A 17,650-nucleotide genomic window follows, 5' to 3' on the forward strand; every position below is an offset into this window, starting at 1 on the left:
GTGTCCCTAAATAACGTTTAATGGAACCCACCCATCTCTATTTGCTTATATGGTACCTCTGTGCTGCAGTGCTCAGTAAGCCAGCTAAGGAGGCAGGTACTCAGTTGCAGAAGTAAGGAGTTGTGATAGCACATGTTCCCTGAACCGAGCATCCTTCCTCTTCCTGGGAGTGTGCCCGCTCACGAAGTAGTGCTGCTGGCCATTAGTCATTTGGTCTTTGCATTGCTCTTACAACAAATGAGGAAACTTTCCTTTGGGGGCAATACATTTCTTTTTTGAAAAAGACATTTTAAATTGAGTTTTAGATTGTCTACAAGTCTTAGGTTATCACTCAAGGAACTGCAACAAAAATTTTAGAAAATATTGAGGCTCGTGTGTGGAAGAAGACATCTGTACCCGACCCAGGGTGCCTTCCTTGTCACCTGCCTCACTGCTACCGTGGTTGGTTTTGAACCCCTTGCCAGTTTTGCTAGGCTGGTGGGCCAGCATGGCTCCAGCCCTTCCTGTCTCTGCTTCCACCATTTCAGAGTACAGACACAAATGTCACACCTGGCTCTCACATGAGTCCTGGGCAGCTGGAGTCCCAGCCTCCTGCTTATGTAGCAAGAGCTGTACCCAGTGAGCTCTCTGTCCAGATCTGAATTCCCTCTTTAGCCTGGATAGTATTTATTACATTGTGGGTATACACGTTTTCCTTATCCACTCGTTCATTGTGGACACTTAGATTGACTCTTGGCATTTTGAATAGTGCTTCAGCGAACATGAGGGTACACATTTGTAGTTGCTAATTGGAACTCTGTAATTACGAGTGCACATTCCAAGGAAGCATGCTGAGTTAGTTTTGTATTGATGTAATGCCCCCCAAGTCAGGTAGTTATGGAAGAGCCCATCTACTTTTGTGTCTGAGGTGTGCACAAGTTCCGGCTGTGCCAGCAGGCGTTGTTGTGATCTGGTCCAGGAGCTCTCCCTTCTGTTGTGCTGATTTGATCCTTAGGTTTTCAGGCAAAAGGTAACACTGTCCCAGAGTGTGACCGGGTTTCTTAGGGTGGCTGGGAGGCAGATGAGCATTCAGAGCTTGACCAAGTTCTTCTTCCCTTGCTTCTTAAAGCCATCTCTCCAGTTCCCTGCTGCAGATCAGTTTCCCTCCTTCATTCCCCTCTCACCTCCTCCTCACCTCCTACCCACCCAACACCACACCTTCTTTCTCTTTCTTTAGAAAACAAACAAGCAAATAAAAAACAAACCAGAATTTTTTTAAAAAAAGAAAAAGCATAAGAAACATATACAGAGACATGTGTGTATGTGTGCACACACAAACACACTTCCCATAAAAACACAAACCTGGAAGCAATAATGTACAAGCAAAGACCAATAAGATAAAAACAGTACCCAAAGCATTATGAAACAACCACAACAAAATCTACAAAAACACTGAGTTCATTTTCTGTTGGCCTTCTACTGCTGAGCACGAGATCTGCCCTTCAGTGTGGTTTATATGCCCAGTGAAACTCCATTGGAAAAAACTTATTTTTTTCATTGCAAGCACTTGTCAGTTGGAAATAGCTTCTTGGTTGGGGATGGGAGTTTGTGGTGGTATTGTGTTCCCCAAAATATTGTGCACCCTAATAAACTTATCTGGGGTCAGAAAAAGAATAACCACTAGATACAAAGGCTAAAAAATGGTGGCACTCACACCTTTAATCCTAGCATTCCAGAGGTAGAAATCCCTCTGGATCTCTGTGAGTTCAAGGCCACATTGGAAAAGGCCAGGCATGGTGACACACACACCACACCAGGGAGTGGTGGTAGAAAGCAGAAAGGTATATAAGGCGTGAGGACCAGAAACTAGAAGCTTTGGGCTAGTGGCATTTGGCTGGTTAAGCTTTTAGGTTTTGAGCAGCACAGTTCAGCTGAGAGCCATTGGGATGAGGACACAGAAGCTTCCAGTCTGAGGAAACAAGACCAGCTGAGAAGTTGGCCAGGTGAGGTTAGCCATGGCTTGTTCTATCTCTCTGACCGTCCAGCATTTCACCCCAATACCTGGCCCGGGTTTGATTTTATTAATAAGAACTTTTAAGATTCATGCTACAGGAGTTGGCTTGAGTTCTTTCTAAACTACATCTCCTGGTTGGAAGTTATTAGCTGACAATGGGAGAAAACAAAACAACACCAACAACCCACTGCCTTTCTTTATTTAAAACTTATTATTATTATTATTATTATTATTTTCATTGTCTCAGGATTTTCTTTTGTCTTCCTCTTTCTGATTCTGTTCTAATGAATACAATCTTGACCTTGAAGTTCCACGTGTCCCAGTCACTAGTGTGACACAGCAGGAGAGGCGCCGAGTGGGTAAGAGGATTATTGGTGCCTGGGCTGAGGTGGAACACTAAACAGCAGATGCACCTGGGAGACACCTAAACTAGAAACCTAAACCTTTACAAAAAACGAAAAGCACTTACTAGTCTGCTTGCCAGTGTCCTTGTGGAGCCTCTGCAGTGAACACAACACTGAGAAGGAGAACCTTCCTACCCCCAAAGCAATTAACAAAAGGGGAAAGACACAATAACAGAGAACAAAATTCATGAGATGTTTGGTCCTTTAACTTTCCTCTAAGTGAAGGTTTTACTAAGTACCCATGCTGGCTTCCACCTCTTCATCCTGCTCCGGTGTCCCTAGTCCTGGGATTACATGAGTATGCCGCTGTGCCCTGCTTGGCCTTTAATCCTTTAAATTGTCGGTTGAGAAATACAGTCTATATCCTTGGCTATATGTCCTCAAATGATGTCCTCCAAATGAAGACTATATTTGATAAATTAGTGCTTTTTAGTGTCTGCCTTTGTGAAGACCCTGAGTATAATTCTTGTTTTGCTTCATATGTAATGGGAGTGAAATGATGACTGATGGATGACTTCTCTTTAAAAAATGCAATATAATTAGATATGAAAAGCTACTGAGTCTGCTGGTGATTCTTCTTAATAACAAAAAATGGGCAATGGGCTACTGAATAACAACTTTTAACAGTCCCTCAGAGAGCTGAGCAAATGAGGAAACCTCTGTGAGCCCGTTCAGGAAGTGGGAGTCTTTTAAAAGAGAAGGCAGGTCTTGGACTACTGCATCTTGTGTGGCGCTGTATGACCAGATGGCTCCCAGCGAGGTTCTGATGAACTTGTTAGGACTGTGTTTAGGCTCATGGGACAGATTAGAAGTAGAAGAGCCCAGCCCTCAGAGTGGGGCAGCAGTATCTACCCAGTGCTCCCCTCTTTTCCTCCCTACCTCTCCTCACCTCCTCTTTCCTTTCTCCTTTTCCTTCTCTGTCTTTTTTTATCTTTGTTGTTTTTCTGTTGCTTTGATAAAACACCACCACCAAGGCAAGTTACAGAAGGAAGGGCTTATTTGAACTTGTGGGCCTTGTAGCACATGGGGCTATGACCCCTAGCTCAGTGGGTACTTGAGTTTGAAAGATGTCTCCTTAGTGATGTGAATAAGGGACTGGCCATTGATTCAAACTAATATTGCAACTAATCCAGGTCCTGCTCAGTGACTATTACTATATCTCCAGAAGTTTGACAGCAAGAGCAGTGGATAGATGTGCTCAGTCAATAGATAGCAGAGAACCTTGATGGCAGGTGTGGCAGTAGTCACTGGAAGCTGAGGGCTCGCATCTTGAAGCACAGACGTGAAGCAGAGAGTGAACTAGAAACAGCCCAGGTCTTTTATATTCTCAAAGCCCACCTCCAGTGACATACTTCCTCCAGCAGGGCCATACCTCCCCAGCCTCTGCAAACTGCGCCACCAGCTGGGGACCAAGTATTCAGATGCCTGAGAGACTATGGTAGACACTTATCATTCTAACCTCCACACAGGGTAATGCTATGTAACTGGCTGTACTATGTAAGGCAGGTAAAGCCACAAACTCATGGTGATACTCTTGCCTCAGCCTCATGGACTGAGATTACAGGCATCAGCCACCATACCCACGCTGTCACTTCCTATTTAAGGGGTTTGATTCACTGTGTGAAGAATGCGACCAGAGAAGGACACAGAGACAACCCAAATGGATTTCTTCCAACACTAAGAAGGTGAGGTGGTACAAGCAAGTGAGGGTGGTTTTTTGTTGGTTTTTATGTTTCTCTGAGGCTGCTGGTCTCAAGCAATGGAACTGAGCATCTTGCATTTGCTACACTCAGTTCCTTCCCCAAAGTTGCTTCTCTGCAATGAACTCTTAAGACTTTGTATCAAATGGGGCTGTGACCCCTCGCTTAGTGGGTACTTGAGTTTGAAAGATGTCTTCTTAGTGATGTGAATAAGGGACTGGTCATTGATTCAAACTAAAATTGCAACTAATCCAGGTCCTGCTTAGTGACCATTACTATTTTTTAGAAGTTTGACAGCAAGAACAGTAGATAGTTGTCCTCTTTTCTCTAGGTAAATATTGAATTCAGATTCCTTTTCTTTTATGCAAGTTTCCTGGCATATAATGCAAGAATATCTGACATGCTAAAAAGACTTGGAGCTCATTATTTATAACATAGACAGACAAGAGATGACCCAGATAGTGAAATGACCAGATGGTGCGTTCAGTGTAGCTGTTACAAAAAGACCAACGGATCCAATACAAAGATGGACAATGGTGTAAGAGATGGAGCATTTCAGCAGCAGTATGTTGCTATAAAAATAGCATTGCTAGAAAGTACATTAGATGGGATTCATTAGATGAGCTTGTTAATAATAGACCAGACACAGAAGGAAAGATGAGGGAGAGTAAGGCCTGCTGCCGGAGGCTTGGAACAGAGACTGGATCAGAAGGAGCGAGTGGAAAAATAGAGCAGTGTTTGCCATCATCAGTTTAGGCCAAATGGTCTAATGCTGGAGCTGAAGAAGGGAAAGAGGGGCAGTGAGGCCAGAGGACATCTCAGCAGTGAACTGGTGTGTTCTAGCTTCAGGCTGCAGCTTCACCTCTGTCTCTGTATATAAGTATATGATTATATTTATTCATATCATAGTCAATTATAAGAGGGAAGACAACCATTATGTGTAAGGGAGAAATTGTATGTATTATAGCTGACCTCTCACTGGAAACAATGAAAGTCAGAAGAGAGTGTGCTGTAAAACCCATCTTAACATTGCAGTTTATTTAGTGAACTTATCTTATTCCTGTGTTGTTTGTTTTTTGGTCTCCGGTCTTTTGGGGCACCTGCCACCCAGCTCCCAAATAAATCACACACGGAGGCTTATTCTTAATTATAAATGCCAGCCTTAGCTTGGCTTGTTTATTGCCAGCTTTTCTTAACTTTAAATTTTGCCTCTGGGCTTTTTCCTTTTCTTACTTCTGTATACCTTTTTTTCTCTCACTCCATTGCTGGTTATTTAGCTGGGTGTCTGTGTGACTGGCCCCTGAAGTCCTTCTCCTTCCTCTCTCATTCCTTCTTTTTTTCTCCCAGTTTTCTCCTTCTATATATTCTCTCTGCCTGCCAGCCTCGCCTATCCTTTCTCCTGCCTTGCTATTGGTCATTTAGATCTTTATTAGACCATCAGTTGTTTTAAACAGGCACAGTAACACAGCTTCATAGAGTTAAACAAATGCAATATAAACAAAAGTAACACACTTTAAAATAATACTCTACAACATTCCTGTCATCAAGAAACAGAATGAGCATTGATGGGGATGTGGAGACATTGGAAGTTTGATATTCTCAAAGCACTATTATAGTGAATACACAGATCCCCAAAGGAATTACTTCCTCCTGATCCCTGCATCAGTCCTCAGCCCCAACCTTTTTGTTTGTTCTTTTTTCTTCACAGATTTCTCTGACTCCTCACTCACTGGAATGATGGATTTTGATTGGCTAATCTTGGTGGAAAAATTAGTCTCCTGATGAGCCATGAGAACTTAACACATTCTGTCTCCTCCTCCTTCTAGAGTGGTCAGCAGTTTTGTCTGGTTTCCTTATTTGTTTATTGGGCAGTGAGTGAACCCAGAATCTTGTGCATGAGCTATATCCCCAGCCTTAGTCACTATGGAAAATAGTTGCTCAAAAAGTTGAACAGGACGGATGAGGATGCTAGAGGGATAGCTTAGTAGTTTAGAACATTCACTGGTCTTGAGTAGGACCTGGGTTTTGTTCCCAGTATCCACATGACAGTTCACAACTGTTTCCAACTCAAGTTCAAGAAGAACTGATACCCCCTGCTGAGTTCTCCCAGGTCTTGCATGCATGTGGTGCAGGTAAACTCAGGCAGGTATACACATTCATATAAAAAAACAAATAAATATTTTTGAAAGTTAAACATGGGATTACAATTCCATTTCTAAATATATGCTTAAGAGAGTTGAACACAGATATTGAAACTAGTACATGTGCACACATGTTCCAAGCATTCCCACTCACAAGTGAAAAGATGTGAACAGACCATACACCTCTTTGGGAAAACACATGTGCAACATCTGCAGGAATTTCCATGTGATGATCTTTAATTTAAAACTTTTATATCAACCAGGCAGTAGTGGCGCACACCTTTAATCCCAGCACTGAGGAGAAGAGGCAGGTGGATCTCTGTGAGTTCAAGACCAGCCTGGTCTACAGAGTGAATTCCAGGACAGCCAAGGCTACACATAGAAAACCTGTCTTGAACCACCCCCCTAAACTTTTTATTTTGTTTTTTTCTTTGATTCTTTTTTTTTTTTAAGATTTATTTATTTATTATGTATACAGTGTTCTGTTTGCATGTGTCCCTGCAGGCCAGAAGAGGGCACCAGATTTCATTATAGATGGTTGTGAGCCACCATGTGGTTGCTGGGAATTGAACTCAGGACCTTTGGAAGAGCAAGCAGTGCTCTTAACCTCTGAGCCATCTCTCTAGCACCTTTTTAATTCTTTTTGGTGAGGTTATTCTAACCTGATGGAGACAGTTTCTTAAGTGGGTAATGCTAGAGAGTAGGTGAAGTTGATAAAGTGCTTGATTGCACATATAGGATTTACACAACATGGCTACTCTTGAGTATTCTGTGTTCCTCAGTTCATTGTTACTGTAAGGAAAGTAGAAGAACCGACTGCTTTATTATGCCCCTTCATTGTTTTCAAAACAAAAGCTTGGTTATGCTGAGTCTAGACAAGTTAATTCATAATAATTATATTTTTTTCAAAAAGCAAAACCACACAGAACAAAGTCCCTCAGCACTGCTGTGGCACCAGGAAGGTATTCCTCAAAAGGGGGGTGGAAATGCACCTCACACTTTTGGGTCGTTTCCAGATAGTGTCTTGGGGAAAGGAGGTGTGACTATGCCAAGCACAGATGAAGTTTCTGTGATACTGCCAGAGCAAGAGCAGCCCTCATCCCAACTGTGGACTCTGAGTGACAGTGCTGTGTCCTTCCGGGCTAAGTCAGTTGATGTGGGGAGTCCGCATGTGGAGAAAGAGGAATATGGTCATCTATTTCTACCTGACTGTGATGATGATGATGATGATGATGATGATGATGATGATGATGATGATGATTAGGGATTTTGGTTACACATTTAGGGAAACACTGTAGCACTTGAACTGTATCTGGGTGTTAAGTAGGAGGGGAGCTTGTTACAGCCACCTTCTTTGCTCTGATTTACCCAGGGGCATCATCTTGTGCAGCTGGCATAGACTTAAGAAAGCAAGAAAAATGATGTAACATTTTACAGCCTAGCTCTTAGTGCCCCGAGCACTGTTATTTTACAGTGACGTCTTTTTAAAATCATCAGACTTTCCCTTTATACATTTGTGGCTTAATATAGTTTTTCAGGGTATAAAGATACTTGACTTTAGCAAGTGGGCTGTGTTTCTTTTAATAAGTGTCCTTAATATGCAAACATCAGAGGACAACGCAGCATCCTCAACTTGGTGACTGGGCATGAGTCCTCAGCACCTTCAGTTAGAACCAAGTCATCCTGAATCTCTCTTAATACTTAAGGTCTAATCCCTGTTGAAATGAAAATCATCTATTCTTCATTCTTCCAAGAAAAAAAAAATCAACATCTGTAAAAGATTGAGTTATTTTTGAGTGCATTCCTTTTAAAAAGGGATGCGCTGATATTAACAGTATTTCCTATACATCACGGAGTCGTTGTCAGCATTGACTTTCTCAGGCAATCTTCCTTGCCACATCCCTGCAGATTTCATGGCTGCTTTGCTGAAGAAGTGCGTAAGATATTTGGCTCTCAGCCTGTCCTTCTGAGGATAGCTGTCTTCATCTTTTTCTCCATTCTTCAGGCTCCAGGCTTTACTGTTCCTCCAGGGCAGGCTGTTTCTTCAAAGAACGTCATGAGATTGGGCTTGTTTACAGAAGTCTGTCTGCAGGAAATAACATTGGATTATTAAAACATTGTTTTAATGGTTCATTATGGATAAAAATGTGTGCCCATAGCCATTTGGAAAGTTGACTCCTCCCCCATGCCTGTGTGAGGGCCTCTGGCCGTGGAAGAGGACTGGCCTTTGTGGGCAGTGACTGTGGCTGCAGATGTTCTTGCACTTTATTGGAATTGGTGCAGTGCAGGAGGGAGGGAGTCTTGGTAGCAGGGTCTTTTCTAGTCCAGAGCCTTCCCTCCAACTGCTGGGGAGGCTGAGAACAGACTAGTCACCTGGACGGATGTCCAGTCTTAGTCCCTTCCAGTGGGGGAGCCTTTTCTTTCCCACCATAGCATGTCCTCCAGGGCCTTGCTAGGAGAAGTGCTGGGTATTTTAGTGAGGCTGTCGTACACTCTGCAGCCGCGAGGGAGGTGTCCATTGGAGCGGCCTCATTGTTCTCACCCTTTGTGCTGCTGCTGCTCACGCCTAGCCAGCCACAGACGGTGCTCCTGCTGCCGAGCTTGAGTCATGGTGAGGAGTTGGTTGAAACCCAGGAAGTTACGACTAAGCTTTAGGAAGTTTAGGTATTGTTTCCTGTAGTGGCTGAAGATACCAGTCATGGGTGATAGCAGGTAAATTTAGAATCAGTATGAAGTAGTCTAGTTTCATATGTATGTGAATACAGATGTATAGATGCAGTTAGGCATGGTGTCTGTGGTGACTGATTTAGAAGGTAACCTCTAGCTTGAATTTTTAAGAGTAACCATTCATTTCTTTGACATAAAGTCAACAGTGAAACGTGTGGATGGGTGGGTGGGGGTGTCTTATCAAGATCTGATTTAATTTATTTATTTAATTTCACACTATTAAAAACTATTTTAAACGGGATGGGAAACTCATTGTGCATGTGGAACTTGGCTGTCGAGGTTGTTTTTTCTCATTAGAATCTTCATAACATGAGGTGCTTTTTCACACTCTCCTGTTTTCCTCCACTGCCTCCCTCCACTGGGAGGAGCTGTCACTTTGCCAGATGATCTGTTCCCTGTGTCTTCTGTGGAGCAAACTCTGTATCTTGTTCTCACTTGAGGTGGATGAATGAACACACCACTACCCCTTCCAGCAGCCTGGCACATGCCTTCACTGTATCTACTGGAAATGAAGAGAATTTTCCATCTTTATTTTCTTTTAAATAGCCATTTCATTCTTGCCTATAGAAATCAGCTGTCAATAAATTCAGGACAGTCTACAGTGTTATTAGGTAGACTGTAATTTAAAACTGATATTGAGTCTTATATAGACAGGGCTTGGCAAATGAATTTGGTATTTTACTCCTAGAAATCTGGGCACCAAGTAAGCAGAAGCTGGCTAGGAGATTTTGTAAATCCTATTTGCATTTTGACTACTCATCCTTAAATCGTAAGGTGGGATTACTGTGATTATTAATGTGTTTTCAGATCAGTCTATCTAAATAGTGCCTTTAACCAATTGTCCCCTTGTACCTTGTCAGGAAAGTGGGTTTTGAAGTCAATTTCGTCTCACAGCTATATTTACTTACCAGATAATTCTAACCTGTAATGTAATTCTAGTATTACCCTCTTGAGGAAATGTTCAAGAGTTTTAATGAAGGGTTTGCTTTTCTAGGGTGGGATGCCAAAAGCCTAACTGGGCATCCCAGTTTACCACATGAATACATACAATTACTTCACATATAGATAATGCTTTCTATACTTAAAATTCTCCCCTGATTTTTTTAAATTTATTTGAAGAAAAAATGTAGTTTTGGGTTTTGCTGTCTCTGTAGTTTCCAGTTGTATCTTCTGATGCTCTCACATGGGAAGAACTCTTCCTTTGGTATGTGCGTGTCTTAAGAGCACTGGCCAGAGGAAAAGCGCACAGGAGAAGTGCCCGCTGCCTTCCTGTGACGCTGTCGTCGCCATACAGTGACCTTAGCACTTCCGTGACATCTTTCTGTCAGTGGCTGCAGCAACAAGGTGCCTTCTTCAGCTGCTCCGAGCAGATCCGGGAAGGAAGAGGAGAAAAGGCGAGTTTCTCTGCAGAGTAGCAGACCAGCCACCACAGTATTGTCCAGAGTGTGTGCTCAGTACTGTCCTGCATACAGCATGCCTGCTGGACTTCCCAGTAGTCTGCCATAGTTCCTTTTTGAAATCAGATTTACTTCTGCAGACACCTGAAGCATAAAAAATAGATTTAAAAGCCAACAACAAAATATTCGCATACAGACCATTTGAGGATGAGGAAGACAGACATGCGTTGTCAAAGGTCGCTAGATTCTTGTGTTTCAATGCTTTTTCTCTCAGGCCTTCTAGCATGATTTTTTACTATTTTTATTCTTGTCTTTTAAATATCTATCTCATGGTTGGGTTAAAGGTATAGAACAACTCCTCGCATTCCCAAGGGGATCATCATTTGTGCTGTAGGAATGATGTGTTTCTCTAGAAGTATATTATATTAAATATGTGTATGCTCAAAGTACCAACTTCTGCTCCCTTGTAGGTCCAAGCAAGGTTTGTATTTTTTTTCAGTCTTATACATGATCAAATTGGTGTACAAATAGTGATTTACATGGAATCCTAAGTTAGTACAGTACTGTTGAAAAAGGAGAAATTACCTGTTCTATTAGAAGATTATCCTAAGTTGTTTCCAGTGATTAGTATTTAAGTTCATAGACTAGTTAGAACTAGTTCCCTGCTGCTCTTAGAAAAAGTAAAAGCAGTGTTAGTGTTCAGGGGAGAGGGACATGCTGAGGTTCAGAAACTAACAGTGGGTTCTGGAACAGACGGGGAGGGAGGAAGAGCTAACACTGAGCTTCCTGCTGGGAGGAAACGGTAGAGATACACCCAGTCCTCTTTTCTCTGCCCACTACTGGCCAGCAGCTGGAACATGACACGGTTCTGGACTACAGGCCAGCTCTTCCACACAGACCCATGCGCCCTTCCCAACCCTTCTTCTCTGTATTTTCTTCGCCTTTGAAGTCTTCTTTTCTATACTCACTCTCCATTCATTTGCAGTGGTCAAGTGGACCTGAAGATTGGAAAATTGACAAGGTTGTGTTTACTCTGTTGTGATGTGTGATATTGAGAAATACACCTGGAGAGAGAAGTGCAGACTGACTGGCTTCTGAGAGGGTCCTGCCCCCCTCCCCCAGCTGGTTCCCTGGCCTGCCTGCCTTTGGTCACTGCCTTCGTGACCATGATGATCAGTGAGGCCTTTGGAGACTTGGCTTACACGGGATTCATGATTACGTGATTCATACAGCTCTTTTCCTAAATCAAGACATTTATTGAGGGACCAGAAGAGCAGAATGCTATAAGTTTATATGCATTGGTTTATATTTGACAGTTAGAACACTGAGCTATGAACAAATACCTAAATATTAAAATGTAAACACTCAATGGTTTCCTGCTGGTGATGGCTGCTTGTTATTCCTTCTAGGAGCGAAAAGAGAGGCTATCCAAATTTGAATCTATTCGTCATTCAATTGCTGGAATAATTAGGTCTCCAAAATCGGCTCTGGGCTCATCAACAGTAAGTCATCACAGTCTCTCTTCTTTCAGGGTGTGTATGTTTATGCTCACAAACAGCAAAACCAGAGCAGATTCAACTCTCTCTGTGCATTGGACTCTGTTTACATTTGAATATAGTAGACCCCCAAGTACAATTTTTATGACAAGGATGGAAATAGCGTTTTTGCAATGGACCTTCCTTATTGTCTGTGGACATTGGATGCTGGAAACTGGGTACTGTTGAACCGTTTCTACAAGCATTTTCTATACATCATCCACTGTCATAGTTTACTAGGCATAGTAAGATGCTAGCTATAGGAAATATTTGTACAAGCAAAAGAATTCCCACAGCATAGTATGATCAAGGCTGTGTGAAGGCTTTTTCAAAATATACCTCTAACTTCTAATGAAGATGTGGGATGATGTGAGGCCATGCTGGGGTATACTAACTGAAATTGCTGGGGTAAACATGGGTAAAAGGAACCAGCATGGTAGAGATTTCTTGTGCTGCGTGTATATAATTACAGGGCTTTTCATGTGTTTGAGACCTCACTAGAGGAACAGAATAAACACTGTGTCTAGGGCAACAACACTTTTATAATAGCTATTACTGTGTGTGGGTTCTTAAAATGTGTTAGTTGTGAAGAACATTTAATAATAATAAAAGTAATCTGTTTGATAGATTAATCATTGAAATTTCAGTTTGGTGTGTCATGGTGGAGCATAGTACAGTTCTGTCTTTAACATGTGTGTTCAAGCATGAAATGTCCTGAACAACCACTTGGAGTGTGCTCTAGTGTTACCTGCTGTCTGCCCACTCTGTCCGACTCGGCTCTGGAGTTTGAATGTGAATGAGGTTGTTGCACCATAGGCCTGGGAGTCCAAAGGGAGTATGTATTTAGAGATGACTTAGTCAGAGTTTAAAATTTTTTGATTATGTTAAATGTTTTTTCTTATACAGGAAAGCCCTTGCCACATTAGCACACGGTTTGTTTTCTTGTGATGGACTCAATAGAACATAAAATTCATGTTTTTATATGTTCACCAAGAGGTTTCAGAGTTTTCACTGTGTTGTGCAACCATAATTACCACAGGATGCTGGAATGGTTTAGCCCCCCGAAACGGTACTCCACGCCTATTAGAAGATAGCCTCAGTCTTCACTCATCTCCTGATACCTCACATCCTTGTGACTGTGCCTCTTGCAGGGCCTTTCACATGCACAGAGTCACACAGCAATAGGCTTTGAGGTTTAGTTTCATTCTATTACTATAATATTTTTAAGGTTCATTCATGTTGTACCATGTGGTAATCTTTAATTCTTTTTAAGACTGATTACTATTTCATTGCTTAGATTTATATACTGTTTGTCTCTTCATCATCTGATAAAAATCTTAGTTTTATCATCATATGATAAACTCTACTTTGGGACTTGTATGAAGAATGTTACCATGGAAATTTTTCATTTTTCTGTGAATATGAGTTAATTTTTCTTTGCTATATACCTAACAGTAGAATTACTGAGGCATACAGGAATTCTAAATTCAAGATTTTAAGAGTCTGCTTTCCACATTGGCGGCAATATTTGCATTTCTAATAACAATGTATGTCTGAAAGTTACTATTTCCTTACAAAATTAACAATGCTTACTGTTTTCCTGGTTTTATTTTATTTTATTTTTATTGTTTTAATTGCAGGCATCTAGTGACTGTGGTTTGTCATTGTCCTTTTAATTTGATTTTTTTATTTAAAAAATTTTATTTTTATTTTTATTTAATGTGCATTAGTGTTTTGCCTGCATGTATAGCTGTATGAGGGTATGGGGTCCCCTAGAACTGGAGTTAAAGACAGCTGCTATGTGGGTGGTGGGAATTGAACCTGGGTTCTGTGGAAGAGCAGTGAGTGTTCTTAACTGATGAGCCATCTCTCCAGCCTCTCCCTTTTAAAATAATTTATTTATTCTTATTTTATATGAATTGGTGTTTTGCCTTCATGTATGTTTGTGTGAGCGTGTCAAATCCCCTGCAACTGGAGTAACAGACAGTTGTGAGCTGCCATGTGGGTGCTGGGAATTGAACTGGGTCCTCCAGAAGAACAGCCAGTGCTCTTAACCTCTGAGCCATCTCTCCAGCCCCTTGAATTTTTCTAATGACTAATTAGTATTTTTCATGTGCTAATTGGCTATTTATGTATTCTTTAGAGATAATTATATTTAACAGTCTTTGCATGCTTAAAATTTTTTGTCTGCTTTTTTGACAGTCTGCAGATTGAACCCAGGTTTGCATGTATGCATACTAAGCACCCTATCAGTGAACTCTACCCTCAGCTGTAAGCTTGGTTTTTGTAGGTGTTGAGTTGCATGAGCTTTAAATTGTTTTGGGGAAACAAGTTCCTTTAGCATACATGTAATATACAAATGTTTTTTCTTAGCCTATAAGTTTGCCATTTTTTCGTTTTTTCTTGATAGTGTCACACAGTTTTTAATTTTGATGAACACTTTTTCCTTTTTGTGACGTTGATGTCATATGTGGAAAGCACTGCCCATCTCAGATGATGCTGGCAAATGCTCACCTTTGTCTCCTTCTCAGACCCTCACATATGCCTTGAGACATGGAGTTGCTTTTCTGTGTGGAGTCGGGAAGAGGTCTGAATTCATTTTTCTCCTTTTGAAAGCATATTTGTTTACAATATTTAGAAATCAGCAATTATGAATCACTGTTTCTTTATTTAAAATTTTTAATGGGGGGGTGGGGGATAGGTTTCAAGACAGGATTTCTCTGTGTAATAGCCCTGGCTGTTTTTAAAATTTAATTTTAAAGTTTAAATTTTTAAAATTGAATTTTAGATAAAATAAAGCAAATATATATAGGGAATGATTAAATTACTCATAATAGTGCTTTTAACTGTCATAGCTGTTAGTCTTCATGTTTTTTTTTTTTTTTTTTTTTTTGGTTTTTCGAGACAGGGTTTCTCTGTGTAGCTTTGCACCTTTCCTGGAACTCACTTGGTAGCCCAGCTTGGCCTCGAACTCACAGGGATCCGCCTTGCTCTGCCTCCCGAGTGCTGGGATTAAAGGCGTGCGCCACCAATGCCCGGCCAGTCTTCATGTTTTTAACCGAATGATTAAATTATGAATATGCCTTTAAGAAGGTCCAGTGGGACATTTGGGTCTTGGTGGAAGGAATGACACGAGGTAAAAACTAGCTGAGATGCTAACTGTATATTGTATCTGCTATGTCAGATAGTGCGATCCGTTGTGCTTAGGGTCACATTATCACATCTTTTTTTTTTTTCCCTCCTGGAGCTGAGGACCGAACCCAGGGCCTTGCACTTGCTACTGAGCTGAATCCCCAACCCCAACATTTTAACATCTTATATCATCTCCCAGCAAGTGCTTTTTCAGCATATGAAGGGGGCCAAGGAACACATCACTCATGTCCCAGAGCCTGGGACCAGCTCCACACCCAGTATCTCTCCATCTTCCCAAGGCTGTCATTTTGCACTGTTTGTCAGGCCCTGCTTCTGAAGCCAAAGGCAGAGGTGTTGGGCAGTGTTAGCAGCATTTCCTCCAGCCTCCTGGCAATCATAAGGGCTCATTTGTGTTGGAAAGCTTTCAGACCATACTGAAATTACTGAGAGCTGTTCCAGCCATATCAGGAATAGTGCCCTTTCTCCAAGGCCTCTTTTATATAGACTTGGTCAAATGCGGGACTGAGCAACCCCTTGTTCCATGTCATAGCCACTTGAGAACTGGTAGTATTCCTTTGGTCTATATAATGTCCCTCTATTATAGGACTCTTTGAAAAAAATGTTATTTAAAATCAGATTCTTCCAAGTCTTGGTTCCAATTACTGTTACTTAATCCAAAACATTTTTGTTTAAAGAACAAAAGGTTTAAATTAGTCTACCCTGTTTCTTTAAAACTCATTTACTGTATTGACATGGGTATTATTTTAATTTTAAGAGCCTTTGAGGTGGGCATGATTCCAGCATTTGGGAGGCAGAGCCAGGTGAATCTCTTGAGTTTGAGGCCAGCCTGGTCTACAAAGCAAGTTCCCGGACAGCCAGGACTATTACACAGAGAAACCCCATCTTGAGGGAATGAGGGGGAACCTTTGAATTAGAATTTGAACATAAAATAAATGTGCTTATTTTTATATAGAATCATTTGTTTACATTTTTCTTGAAAGCTATATTATAGCTATGTTTTAGGGGTTTATCAGTTATGATATCAGTATTATGATATGTGCCTCCCACCATCAAAATTGGGGAGTATTGATTGCTCTCATGTACTTTTCAGTGTTCATCTTTGTGTCTAGAAGAGTAATCTTGTTATTCCCTTAACAAGACAAAATTAAATATTATACATTCTAAACATCAGTTGTCTTCTATTATTCTTAAGGTCTTAATTTACTTTTTTCAGTTTTAAAGTGTTAGAAAGTAACAAGAAAATATAACGTTTTGTATTATAGCCATATGCTAATTTCTTCCACATGGTCACATTCAGGAAAATCAAAGTTATCTCTGAGTTGCAAGTTTTGAATTACTTGTGTTGTACATAATTTTCAAGAAGGGCTTATTGGGGTTAATTTTGTACAGTTTTTATTGTCTGAAACCCAATCTGTTCTTTCATGTATAAGTTCAAATGTTTAAAATAAGAAACAGATCTTGTCACACTTCCTGTATTCTACACTGAAGTATGCCTACAAGGTGATTATTAATTACACTGATCTCCTTACATTTTCAGTTGAAATGTGTGATAAGAAATTGCCAGTAACTACTGGTGAAAACTTACTGTCATTGATATTAGGACATATTTTATAAATAAAATATATTTGTTTTCTTAAACACAAAATACAAAGTACAAAACAGTTATTCTCTCAAGATGATCCCCCCCAAACATATTTTATCTTCAAATCTACCAATAACTCCTTCCTTGTTAGTTGACCTCTTTAGTGGTACAGATTAATGAAGGCTATCTTCAGAATTAGTTTTCATTTACTGCCTACTTATCATAAAGTTCCTAATACTAGCCTATAAATCCTCATATTTGTATGTTTGCCTTTTATTTATCTTCTTAGTCAGCTTTCCTTTTCTAGGACAAAGTGCATGAGATAAATGACTATGAGGAGGAAAGGCTAATTTGGGCTCCTTGGTGGAAGGACGTACTCAGCTCTTACCAGCCATGAAGGAGTGTGTGTGTGGGGGGGGTTCTTTCCAAGGACATGCTACCATACTCCAAAATACATACATGCTATCATACCCCAGCAGTACAGGGCAGTTTAGTTCTTGTGGATGAGCAACAGAACTTCCTTGTGGACATAACATGTCTGATTTCATCCACCCCTAAGTTCAGGATTTTCAGGGCCGTGTGGCTAGCTCTTGCTTATCTCCACTCTTTGGGTTGAGCGTGTGTTCTAAAACAGTAGGCGGCTTGCTTTTCTCTCTGTTTCCTAGCTTGTAGTCACCCCCACACTGCTCATTGTTCCTGATGCCCTTGCACCCAGGGCTCCCTCTGCCATGGCTTTGCAAAACCGAGCCCCCGCCTGTGACAGAGCAGTGGCTTTAGCAGAGGTGAGGTAGAGGAGTGAGTGGGAAGAGCTCAGCCAGGCACTCCAGGCGGAAGCCCAGACCCCCTCCTACCTACTGTTAGGTACAGTGCACAGCCTGAGTGGTCTAGAGTTCACTAATTCAATGAATGAAACATGTTTAATGTGTTTGTGATGAATTTCTCTGAAAATGCTTTTTATATTCCTTCTGATTGATGAATATTATTGCATAGATTTATTTTATGATAAGGGCAAAAAGAG

At 41.0% G+C, this 17,650-nt stretch overlaps 1 protein-coding gene across 9 annotated transcripts in view; it reads left to right on the forward strand.

Moving 5' to 3' along the window:
* Fer (FER tyrosine kinase) overlaps positions 1–17,650 on the forward strand; it is a 368,133-nt gene that overhangs the window by 166,252 nt on the left and 184,231 nt on the right. For 7 of the 9 annotated variants that reach the window (XM_076549751.1, XM_076549748.1, XM_016010068.3 and 4 more), the window contains 2 exons: positions 4,002–4,082; positions 11,772–11,864. In XM_076549751.1, the coding sequence (XP_076405866.1) occupies positions 4,002–4,082; positions 11,772–11,864 (174 nt within the window). The remainder of the gene's footprint in view (positions 1–4,001; positions 4,083–11,771; positions 11,865–17,650) is intronic. The other 2 variants (XM_006991853.4, XM_016010071.3) reach the window with 1 other exon arrangement.

Source organism: Peromyscus maniculatus, chromosome 13 (genome assembly GCF_049852395.1).
Source record: "Peromyscus maniculatus bairdii isolate BWxNUB_F1_BW_parent chromosome 13, HU_Pman_BW_mat_3.1, whole genome shotgun sequence".
Classification (NCBI taxonomy): domain Eukaryota; kingdom Metazoa; phylum Chordata; class Mammalia; order Rodentia; family Cricetidae; genus Peromyscus; species Peromyscus maniculatus.